This window comes from Triticum dicoccoides, chromosome 4B (assembly GCF_002162155.2).
Source record: "Triticum dicoccoides isolate Atlit2015 ecotype Zavitan chromosome 4B, WEW_v2.0, whole genome shotgun sequence".
Classification (NCBI taxonomy): Eukaryota; Viridiplantae; Streptophyta; class Magnoliopsida; order Poales; family Poaceae; genus Triticum; species Triticum dicoccoides.
This window is the reverse complement of record NC_041387.1, coordinates 432,718,785-432,730,813: the sequence shown is the minus strand read 5'-3', so window position 1 is coordinate 432,730,813 and position 12,029 is coordinate 432,718,785. Positions and strand designations below refer to the sequence as shown.

The 12,029-nt window shown below is 43.5% G+C and overlaps 1 protein-coding gene across 14 annotated transcripts; it reads left to right on the top strand.

Annotated features, from left to right (window-relative positions):
* Positions 1 to 914: 914 nt before the first annotated feature.
* On the top strand, positions 915 to 8,937 carry LOC119290707. 14 transcript variants are annotated; one of them, XR_005142000.1, is made up of 13 exons: positions 915 to 1,394; positions 1,533 to 1,610; positions 1,795 to 1,844; positions 2,034 to 2,151; positions 2,231 to 2,308; positions 2,416 to 2,465; positions 3,076 to 3,397; positions 3,494 to 3,625; positions 3,711 to 3,784; positions 4,275 to 4,686; positions 6,740 to 6,913; positions 7,793 to 8,616; positions 8,713 to 8,937. XR_005142000.1 is itself a non-coding variant. In XM_037569337.1 (5 exons), the coding sequence occupies exons 1-4, from the start codon at positions 3,065 to 3,067 to the stop codon at positions 4,130 to 4,132; spliced, it is 558 nt and encodes a 185-aa protein (XP_037425234.1). In that variant the 5' UTR covers positions 2,475 to 3,064; the 3' UTR covers positions 4,133 to 6,913; positions 7,793 to 8,042. The 14 variants fall into 14 exon arrangements, 1 of the variants encoding a protein (XP_037425234.1); XR_005141992.1 differs by having other exon boundaries at positions 916 to 1,394; positions 6,094 to 6,913; XR_005141999.1 differs by having other exon boundaries at positions 916 to 1,394; positions 4,275 to 6,093.
* Positions 8,938 to 12,029: the final 3,092 nt, after the last annotated feature.

Here is a 12,029-nt window from a genome sequence, read left to right as displayed (position 1 = left end):
CAAGGTGCGGCCGATAGCTGGGACCAAGCATCTCGAGCAGTATTTGTGTTTTTGAGGCGTGAGCACTGCAGAGTTTTTCTTGGTGATGTTTTCGTTGTTGTTCAGAGGAGAGCAGGGTATTAACTGGGCGGGCTGTGGCCCGTCTAGCCCAGGCCAGATATCGAGCCCAGATATTAATTTTTTTCAAGATGAAAATAGCTAGCCCAGCTATACGTTTTTTGAGGAATACCCAGGCAAGGTCAACTTGTTATTCTCCACCCCGATGGGCTGCAAATCTTTCCTAGGAGGGATGCATTAGACTTAACAGGAAAATGGGCTTTAAAAATAATAAATGGGATGTAATTATAAAAACTGGGCAATAACTATAAAAAAATGCACCAAACATGAAATTAGTTTATAAAATATTATTTATGGATTTTGAAAATCTTATTTTTTAACTGTTGTGTGCGCAATGTTTTGTTGAATTTTACGTAATACAAATTTATATTTAATCTGACTAGAAATTTCGAGATAAAAATATTTCGGATCCCATGAAAACTTGGGTAATTTTATTGAATTCTGTCATGAACGGTTGGTTGAAATTATTAATCATTGTACTAGCTAGAAAATGGGCTGTACTTTTAACAAACTGTAAATGGGCTGTAGTAAATTCCATTAAAATTAAGAAATGGGCTGTACATTTAAAAAAAAAGAGGCTAGCCAACTCACCTCCAGGAGGCTCCCCTATTAGGCCTTCGTGGGCCGTCGGATCTGCCCTTCTGACGTGTCCTGACCGTCGGATCTTCACCTCGCTGTAACAGATTTTTCACCTGGCGGTCGTTTTGACTGGCCAATGACGAGTGGGCTCGCACCTCGTGTTCGTTGGCTGGGTTGGCCGTTTCCGCGTGAACGACACTTTGCCCAATCTGTTTCGCGTGCTACACACCCAATCTCGCTCGCACACCAGGCAACGCACAACCCTAGCTCCCACTTTCCCCTTGATCCACTGCCCCTCCCTCCTCCCCGCTCGTCACCAAGGCCTCGCTGCCGCCTACTCCTCCGCCACCATTGCTGCTTCCCCACCTCGACTCCCCTCTCTCCGTTGTTTATCCGGTCGTCGGCGGCGCCTGGTTCCGGATCTGGCGCAAGTTAGGCCCGGTGGTGGGGCGACGGGGCACTGGAGGCAGGCGACCCGGACAAGCAGCTGTCGGCCCGTCGCGGGTGAGGCTCCAAGAGGGAAGAGTCGGGGACATGAGGCTCGATGGAAGAGGGAAGAGGGCTGAGGCGGGGACAGGTGAAGGAGCAGGCTGGTCCTCGTGGAGGCGGCGCCGCCGGCCAGGGGCCATTCGCGATTCTTCTCTGCTGTCTTCTTACTCCGGGGCGTGCCGTGGAAGAACTCACCCACACCAGCCAAGGTAGGCTTCCACCTTCTTGCTCACGTTCGTGGTCGAGGCGACCAAGGCGAGCCAGCCCGCTCGAGCTGTCCAATGTGAAACTACTTGAGGTTTCAGTGCACATTCTTAGATTTTTCCTTCCATGATGGCTTGATGTAGGAGGAGACATGATGTGTGTGAGGTAGAGGTGGATCATTGGAGGTGAAGCAGGTCTCCTTGATGTGTGCTTCATCTGAGGTGAGTTGTTTTGGTGATTCTCGATCTACTCTGTCATTTCCTGAGTAAATTTTAAGTTGTCAGGTTATATTTAGGTGTTTTTAGTTTCACATGGTTGTCATTAACAGAAAAATATCACTCGTGGGGCAGATTTAGGCAAATTTGGGTATTGGTGTATTTTACTATGTCAAACTTTCATTTTCAGTTTCACGGGGTACATAAGCAATGGTTGCACCCCGCCACATCACATACCAGGTGAGATCAGCGAGGACAATGATAGTTGAGTTCCTACGAGAGTTAAACAAATAGTTCACTAACATTGATAATGATTGGGTAATTCCATTCTGTAAGTTGCTCTGCCGTTGAAAGCTATGATGTGGAAATTATAGCTTGGTTCATATAGTTGCTCTCATTATGCTTTTCTTCATTTGAACTCTTTGACAGATGCTTAGATTATAAGAAAGAGGAATTTTGTAAGTCAGGCATCGATTGCTCACCTTTGAAGGTTACAGATTCAAGTGCTAGGCTTTTAAGGATGAAGCAAATCCCAATCTAGAAACATGTTAGTCTATCTTGATGCGATTGTACTTCTTGAACCATTTGTGCACCTGTATTTTTCACCATGGCAATTGAATGTGCAGGTGTAGTGCACCATATATTTGTCACCAGAAACGAATGTGCAGGCGACAACCATTTGATTAGTGTTATATCCAACTAAGGTATCCTTCCACCAAATGACCACATCTGAATTTGTTTAACTACAATCCGATGCAACAGACTTCTGTATTGTTCTCATAGTCCATCCATTATATTTTTGGCTTTCAAGGCTAGATGACTGCAGTTTGATTATCAATTCATCTACCACAGCACAGACAGGTAAAAATGTTTTTTTTCTTGTTTTACAGTTTTAGGTCAAAGTTCTCTTTTACCTTAACTTTTCAATTGTACTCTGCTTTGTAGGTTCTGATCATACCGATTTAGGGACTTACTACAGTTTGATTGCCAATTCATATTTTATTCTTTTATATTATGCAGCTTCCTCTGTGTACTATTGGGATAAATTTCATGAACTATGTATCTTGTTTAAATGGCTAGGATTTGAGATTGTTTGAATCCATCATGACACAATGTTCTGACCATCGACTAAGGTGCTCAATGCGCAATAGATAGCTTTTGGTTGTCACCATTAGGACACAAAAGTACTAGATTTTGAGGTTTTTAATAGCTCAAATATGCCAACTACAGAGCAACATGGCAGTTATGATGGTTCCATGTCCTAATTAGTTATTTTTATTTCGTTTAGCAGGCGTATTATCTTGGAGGTTGCTTTGTTTTATATATCATATATGCTTTAAATGTCCTATATGCTGTCATGATCCTTGCTTCAGTGATCTGTTGATTTTCCAGATTTGGTCGGGTGTTGTGTTTTCTTGGCCCTTGTGTGCTTTGATCGATGTGCTCTGGCTCTGTGACTGATGATGCACAGGCAATGGCGGCATGGGTGGAATGAGAGGAAGGATGGGAATCAGCTACTTGCATTCGCACAGAGGAGGCAACGTCGACGCGATGGTACAGCAGAGGAGGTTGGGCTCGTTGTGGAGCTTCTTGAGGCAGCAGGACGTCGGCGAGAGCATCGCTGCCGGCAACGGCTCAACCGCTCGAGTGACCTCTTGAGGATCTTCTCCATGAGCACCTGGGACGACACCAACTCCAACATCATGTTCTCAGCGCTCGGCAGTAAGAAGGCCGAGGTGCTCGGCGACAACGATGTCGGCATGGTCACCAGCTTCAGCAACATCGGCTCCCAGGTAGGACAAACTTCACATATATACACTTCACATCCATCCGGACTCTCCCGCCTACCAATTGTTTAATGCTACACTTCTACTAACACCTTGGTCCAGATTCAGTTAGCCCTCTCGAGCTGTACATGCCCAGCATGGACGACTACCTGCAGCTGCAGCAGGACTCCGCCGACTGCCGAGTCCACGCCAAGCGTGGCTGTACCACTGACCCGCAGAGCATTGCTTGGGAGGGTTAGTTAGTTTCCTGCACCATTTTCGGTATTCGTCTTGGTGTCGGATGTTTATACTGAACATTTTTCTTGCTTATGCTATTTAGGAAACAAGAACAAGGATCAATAAGAGGCTAAGGAGGCTGCAAGACCTCATTCCCTACATGGACAAGGTCACAAGGTAACTAAATCAGCTGAATTGATGCACACTGTCAATTATGTTACGACATGGAGATGAAATTTTCACCAGGAACTACAGAAAATTGTACTCGCTAAAGTACTAATCTGACGACTACATGCTGCATATTTAGCGATAAACTGAATACTAAAGTACTAAATTTGGTGTTCCTAACCCGAGTCGGAAGTGTTGCGTCACTATCACTGTCTCCTACCACTGTGTCATCATATCTCCTTTCATTATCTTTTGTGTATGTCTGTCCGAAAAGAATGGTTGTCTTGACCATGAAATTGGCAAATGATAAATGAGCCCTCTTTTTTTTGATATGCTAGCCTGACCAAAATGGTATGATGATAACAACTAATCAATCATACAAGGAGTTGGTGGGCCATTCCTTAGTCACAACTTGGTCTTGTGACATCAGCAATGGCCTTGTGAGGTTTGTCACAACTTGGTCTCCCGTTTTTAATGTTTGCATTCCTTTTGTTGCAAGGTGACTGTGGGATGCTCGCTTGACCCCCTGTCCACAATGAAAACCGGAGGAACCTTCACTTTGTATATATGGTGATGGATATGGGGACATATAAGAACACCTCCCTTCCGAAAATCAACTAGGGCAGATAAGAAAACCCACCTGAGAATCTATTGTATACCATATTTTTTAGCCTCTTAAGTCTTAACATGTCCATGTACATGTTGTAGTCTATATTTCGATATAGAATATGTTGTTACATGCAACTGTTTGAGTTGGTGGGCCATTGCTGCTGCCGACTAAAATTATAATATTTGTAACTAATATTTTTGGTTGACATATTACTAGCAAATTGGATGTCATATCCCTAAACTAGGAATTCTTTCATCATTGGAGGCTTTCATCTGCATATACAAGGTAGCAGAAGAAGCAGGTGAGTGGCCTCTGTTTTGTTTCTTTATGACAGTGTCCTCTACTTAATGGTTGAAACGGTGTATAGCCTGAAGCATGTGATGTTTCTTTCAGTGTATATTTGTGATTTATGGCGTTTGATGTGCATAGGGCAGAACCTGACATCACATACAGTATTAGAGAGGAATGTTTTAACAGTTAGTGTTTCAAAGATTTATACTGTTTCAGCTAGCCAATGAATGTTTGTGGAGCTACAGATTTGGTATCAAAAGTACATAATTTGGGAAATTGGGTTTTTAGTTAATGTGTGTCAGGCATCAATAGTTTTGAAATATTACCATGTTGCCGAATATATCATACAATTATAGGTGCATTTAGTTCCCTAGAACATTTGTTCTTGACTACCCAGTACCCAGTTGAGATATCACCATTAGCGAAACCACATTGGAGGTAATTCTATTAAGTCGGAAAAGCTATATGTTCCAGAATTATTGTTTAATGAAGTACTCATTTTGCTTTATTCGTATAATATGTCTTCCTGTTTTGTCATCGACTTAATATTATCCATTGAAAGTTCTCCTTTTGTAATGCGAGTGACCGACAGGACAAATACCATTATGCATCAAGTATAGTCGAAGTAGAACTTTGTCCTGGTATTAGTGGATTACATGCTAATGTGCAGATAACATGGTTCTGAAGTCGAAAATCATTGCCACAATGTTACAGATTAGAGTTTCCAAAATAATATTATACTCCCTCCATCCGGAAATACTTGTCGGAAAAATGGATGAAAATGGATATATCTACAACTAAATTGCGTCTAAATACATCCATTCCTCCGACAAGTATTTTCGGACGGAGGGAGTAGTAATCACATCCATTTCATTGGATGTGACGTGATGTATCCTATATGCGGAGCCATGAAAGAAATGTAACTATGGAAGTTGTAGATAACAGTATACAGTTGTTCGAGTGCTCTCTGGCTAAACCTGATGCCTTTTGTACATCAAGGCTCTGAATTTTTTAAGGATCACAACTTACTTTCAAAGTAACAATAATATTTGGAAAATATCAGAGGTGACAGAGAACAATTTAATAGGATAGTGGCAAATAAGGCCCATTTCCTTAAGGTATCAGCACATAATACTTTTCACTAATTTGGCCAGTTAGCAATGCTCTGGTTTGTGCCAGTCGGGAATTGAGAGCGTCAGTAGTCTCTGCATAAATAACCATCAGACTGGAGGTCAACACTGAGAGAGGGACCGCATACAGTTTTGTTCAAGCATACCCCTTCAAGTTATAATTGCAATACACTATGCTGGATACAAATGACCTTTCGATTTGAACTATTCATATTGTGTAATTTGGGCAGGATCCAGGTTTCGGTTGCTAGCAACTGTAATCATCAGAATCTTTTCTCTTTTTGTAGGTATGCTGGTCTTGATGTGGTTTTGGACTGAATGTTTCTCACTTGGAGAAATGCTTTTTGCTAGAATCAATATATTTTTCAGTCCCCAACGATTTTATTCCTCAGCGCTCAATGGACTTCTATCAATATTTTCTTCCAAACAATGTATTGAATTTACTATGATTCATTGGAGTTATTTGACAGAGAAATACTCTCTGTATACTGGATACAGTTACTCATGATACGCCCTTTTACTCCCTAGCGACAAATACACTCATTTTTAGTTTTATGTACCGCCATTGACATATATATTTTCTTCCAAACTGTGAGACATTATGTAAATGTACACTGGAGAATGTATTATGTACATGTATATTATTTCAAATGGGTCTCTACGAACATGGTAGCAAGTATTTTGTGCTATCAGAATAGAATGTGCGTATACATCTCATTGTTGACAACAATGCACTATAATTAAGTTTCCCTTCTTTTAGCTTATTTGTTGCTACCTGAGATAGTACCAAGTATGATCTTTGGTTTGCCATGTACGACACCGCGGAGTCATTTTATTAAGCTGGCATTAGTAATTTTGCATTTTACATAGTTCATGTGCAAGTTAAACGTATGTCCAATAATTACTAATATTAAGTTTATAATGTTGGCACAGTCTGTTATTGCCGTTATCTTCTTGGGAGTACTTGAGAAGGCATGGCTGGGAATGTGGGGACACGCCATGGCAGAGGCGCATGGTCGGCAGGAGGAGTCAGGGAGGCCTGAAGGTGGACATGTGGATGTTATCGTGGCATTGACACATTTCGCTCCACTGATGCTACATACCAGGGTGAGTGAATGCTATCGTGGCCTTAGATGCCCTGTCTAATTCTTGCTTGAATTTTTGGTTTTGTATGCTTGGATGTATGTTCAGTTCCTACATTGTTTTTCTCATGTGGAGTTGAAACCACATTTGGTTGGTCCAATAGCAAATAATGGTATGTTTCACTCTGAAATCATATTGCATATAGAGAGATGTTCATTGTTAGTCATTGGGTTGTGGTATGAACTGATGACTTTTATAGTTAGTACCGTGCATCTATTTAGAATCAAGCTAATTTGGGCCTAAAAAACAATTAGGTCGACACAGTAATTTTGGCAAAACGAGAGACTGTGATTTTCCTCTCTTTAATTTTGAATTATCTTTGACAGGAAAATGTTTCCTTTTTTTGGTCTAACCTGTCGTAATTTTGTCTCGTCGGTCCATATATATGAGAACCTTCTAAGTGGAAGTCACAAGGTGGAGCCTTTGACAGGAAAATGTTTCCTGTTTTTTGGTCTAACCTGTCGTAATTTTTTCTCGGTGGTCCATCTATATGAGAACCTTCTATGTGGAAGTCACATGGTGGAGTCTCCGTATGTTTTTATTCAAGTTAAGCTGAAAAGTTTTTACATGATATTTGAACTGAAACTTAACTCTATGTATGTTTTTGGATCCCATTTGAACTGAAACTGAACCTTCTATGTATGTATGTGGTACTTCATTTGAGACTCCTGGCTGATACTATAACCAGATCTTCTCCGTCTTGATTCTTAATGCCTTCTTCGTTTTAGTCTCCATCTACATGTGCAATCAATATTTTGCTAGAGATGTCTATATAATTGTATTGCACATTGTTTTTCTGCTATCTAAATAACACTTGCGTTGGATTTGGCGGTGGTGGTGCAGGATTCGTTGGAAGCCACACAGCGCACCCGAGAAGGAGAGGAGGAGAATGCTATGAGGAGAGGAAATGATAAGTTTTATTGTTTTGTTTTAAGAGCAAGGGATTTGATATGTAGTCCCCTGGCTTATTTGTATTCTACTATGTGTATGGTCAAAGAAATCATGATTTTATACACATATATTTTTAAACAAAACCCTATGTATGTTTTTCTCAAACAGTGTCATCGGAAAGCGCTCATATTTTCAATGCGTACATGATTTTAAATGGTTCTTTGCGAAGATGGTAGCAAATATTTTGTGCTATCAAATTAAAATGTGTGTATATACATCTCATTGTAGACAACAATCAATCATGTTTCTTATTAAAGGTTATTGCACCATGGATAATTTTTTCCTTGTGCATAGGGATTTAGAGTGCCTCTGCATCATTTGGCGCAACAAATCCTCGTTTTCCCTAACTAAGAGATTAAGTTTGTTGTCATATGTGCTTGCCCGTAACAAAATCAACTAAACTATGGATTTATTTTTGTTGCTAACTTGGAATCATCAGCATGCTAACCATATTTTCGGTATAGCATTCTACTACAAATATCGAATAGGTATTCGCAAAATGCAACTATTTTCATCGCCAATATGGCTTTAGCGGATCTTTGCGCCAGTTGGCGCAAAATCGCACCGGTCGGCGGCTGACGAAACTTCTCTGTCACCCAGCTGAGGAACCGAGAAAGAAAGGAAGTCTTTGCTGGCTCTGCCCCCTGCCGCTTCCATATCCAGCTTCTCACGGGCCGCAGGCATCGCTCAACGTGGGCTGGGCTAAATAACATATGGTCTATCCTAATACCTCTTGATCCCTATATCTCCATATATGCACAACAAAGATATGTTTTTCTCTTAGGTTTCTTATCTTTCCCCCGTTTTTGCAGGAACAATATGCATGGCCAGGTTTCTCATCATGAATCATGTTTTCAAACTTGCTAAAAAAATACAACCATGCCAACTTTACTCTCTCATCATGGTGGCCATATTTTCAAACTGAACATATTCATATTATGCAAAGTTTCCCTTTTCCCAGACTATTATTTAACAATGTAATAAACATGTTTAGAAAATAGCATGATTTAGTTGAAGGTTCTTGCAGCATGAAACTATTTTCATCGACAACATGTCTTCAGCAGGTCTCTGCGCCATTTGGCGCAACGGGTCAACTAGTTCTTACAAATCGCAAATGGGCCATAAGTTCTCTGCCACACACTTGTGGGCCTACTAAGTTGACGCGTCCCCTAAAAAAATAAGTTGACGCGTATGCAAGGCTTTGTCAACTTATTATAGTCAACACATGGTTCTAGCAGCAGTGGCCGTTGGATGTCTATCCAACGGAGGTCGTGCTTCTTCTTCAATCTCGGATATTCTAGCTTCGGCCGTCCAAAAAATGATTCCTACCCCTGACATCTGGGGCGCACCGTTTCGGAGGCTGACCTATGGGCCTACTAAGTTGACGCGTACCAAGGACTTTGCCAACTTACTCAATATAAACGATTCTAGCTGCAGTGACCGTACGATGTCCATCCAATGGCCATAGTGCTTCTTCAACCTCTGGTATTCTTGCTCCAGCCGCCCAAAGCAGCGCCGGTCGTGCCGCCTGCTTCTGCCTCCCGTGGTCGGTTGTACTGCCGCGGAGGCCTCACCTCCCCCTACTACTCCCACCGCTGTCCAGGCCATCCCTCCACTCATCCACACCCACTGTTATTCTGCGGCGACGGCAGCCTCACACCGCAGCTGAACCAGTGAACCCTCATACTTCTCTCCGCGTGGGCATCCACTGTCGCGTCTTCCCCAGCTCCGCGTCGTCCCCTTCCTAGGCCTCGCCGCCGTCCACCGCCGTGGTGCTCTCAGCGCGGCGTGGTCAATGTGGTCAACGACCGACTTCCATTGGAAGAGTATTGTACATGGAGAGGCTGACAGTTGGGTCCACGACAGCCGCAAGGAAGTGCCTCCTTATTATGCGCAAAATAATTATTCCTCCACCTGACAAAATGGACCCACAAGACGGGCCACCGTATTTTGCGAAAAAAAAGTTTCCCCCCTGACTGCTGGGACCCACTAGACGGGCCACCATATTTCATGAAAAAATGCTCCCCCCGCTGTCAGCTCGGACCCACCAGAAGTGCCTCCTTATTACGCACAAAAAAATGAATACCCCCTACTAGCTGGGACCCTCCTTGGTGGGAGGCTGACTTGTGGGCCTACTAAGTTGACGGGGATGGAGGGCTTTGTCAACTTAGTCAATATGAACGATTCTAGCTCCAGTGACATTACGATGTCCATCCAACGGCCGTAGTGCTTCTTCAACCTCTGGTCTTCTTGCTCTAGCCGCCCAAAGCAGCGCCGGTCGTGCTGCATGCTCCTGCCTCCCGTGGCTGGCTGTGCTGCCGCGGAGGCCTCACCGCACCCTACTATTCCCACCGCTGGCCAGGCCCTGCGGCGACGGCAGCCTCACACCACAACTGAACCAGTGAACCCTCGTACTCCTCTCTGCGCGGGCTTCCATTGCCGCATATTCCCCGGCTCCGTGATGTCCCCTTCCTAGGCATCGCCGTCGTCCATCGCATTGGTGCTCTCGGCGCGGCATGGTCAACGTGTTCAAGGAATGACTTCCATCGGAAGAGTACTATACGTGGAGAGGCTGACAGCTGGGTCCATGGTGGCTGCAAGGAAGTGCCTCCTTATTACACGCAAAATAAGTATTCATCCACCTAACAACAGGGACACACCGTACGGGCCACCGTATTTCACGAAAAAAAACGTTTCCTCCATGACTGCTGGGACTCATCAGCTACATCTTCACACGCAAGGAAGTGCGTCCGGGCAAAAAAAAACAATTCGCCCCCTGACTGCTGGGACCCACCAGCTACATCTTTGCATGCAAGGAAGTGCCTGACAGTCGGGACCCACCTGGTCAAAGCGCACGTAGCGTTATCATTCTGGTCGCGAACGTGTATGTTGATACGTCTCCGTCGTATCTATAATTTTTGATTGTTCCATGGCAATATTATTCAACTTTCATATACTTTTGGCAACTTTTATATTATTTTTGGGACTAACATATTGATCTAGTGCCCAGTACCAGTTCCTATTTGTTGCATGTTTTGTTTCACAGAAACCCAATATCACACGGAGTCTAAACGAGATAAAAACGAATGGAGCCTATTTTGGAATATTTATGATTTTTGGGAAGTAAAATCAAGGCGAGACGGTGCCCGAGGTGGCCACGAGGCAGGGGCGCGCCTGCCTGTACTGGGCACACCCCTCACCCTCGTGGGCCCCTCGTAAGGCTGTTGACGCTCTTCTTTGGCCGCAAGAAAGCTAATTTTTTGAAAAATATCTGGGCGAAGGTTTCAATCCAATCGGAGTTACGAATCTCCGAATATATAAGAAATGGTGAAAGGGAAGAATCCCGGAGCGCAGAAACAGAGAGAGTCAGAGAGACAGATCCAATCTCGGAGGGGCTCTCGCCCCTCACTCCATGGAGACCATGGACCAGAGGGGAAACCCTTCTCCCATCTAGGGAGAACGTCAAGGAAGAAGAAGAAGGGGGGCTCTCTCCCCCTTGCTTCCGGTGGCGCCGCAACGCTGCCGGGGGCCATCATCATCACCGCGATCTTCACCAACACCTCCGCCATCTTCACCAACATCTCCATCACCTTCCTCCATCTATATTCAGCGGTCCACTCTCCCGCAACCCGCTGTACCCTATACTTGAACATGGTGCTTTATTCTGCATATTATTATCCAATGATGTGTTACCATCCTATGATGTCTGAGTAGATTTTCGTTATCCTATCGGTGATTGATGAATTGCTATGATTGGTTTAATTTTCTTTTGGTTATGTTGCTGTCCTATTGTGCCCTCCGTGTCGCGCAAGCGTGAGGGGTTCCCGCTATAGGGTGTTGCAATACGTTCATGATTCGCTTATAGTGGGTTGCTTGAGTGAAAGAAGCTTAAACCCAGGTAAGGGGGTTGTGGCGTATGGGATAAAGGGGACTTGATATGTTAATGCTATGGTTGGGTTTTACCTTAATGATCTTTAGTAGTTGCATACGCTTTCTAGAGTTCCAATCATAAGTGCATATGATCCAAGAAGAGAAAGTATGTTAGCTTATGCCTCTCCCACATAAAACTTGCTATCGGTCTAGTAAAGTAGTCAATTGCTTAGGGACAATTTCACAACTACTACCACCA

What these genes read in the sequence shown, in the direction of transcription:
- LOC119290707 (XM_037569337.1), top strand. Translation starts at nt 3,065, where the DNA reads ATGATGCACAGGCAATGGCGGCATGGGTGGAATGAGAGGAAGGATGGG. An exon ending in TCAGCAACATCGGCTCCCAG is followed by an intron (nt 3,398 to 3,493) that starts GTAGGACAAACT and finishes ACCTTGGTCCAG; the next exon opens with ATTCAGTTAGCCCTCTCGAG. An exon ending in GCAGAGCATTGCTTGGGAGG is followed by an intron (nt 3,626 to 3,710) that starts GTTAGTTAGTTT and finishes TATGCTATTTAG; the next exon opens with GAAACAAGAACAAGGATCAA.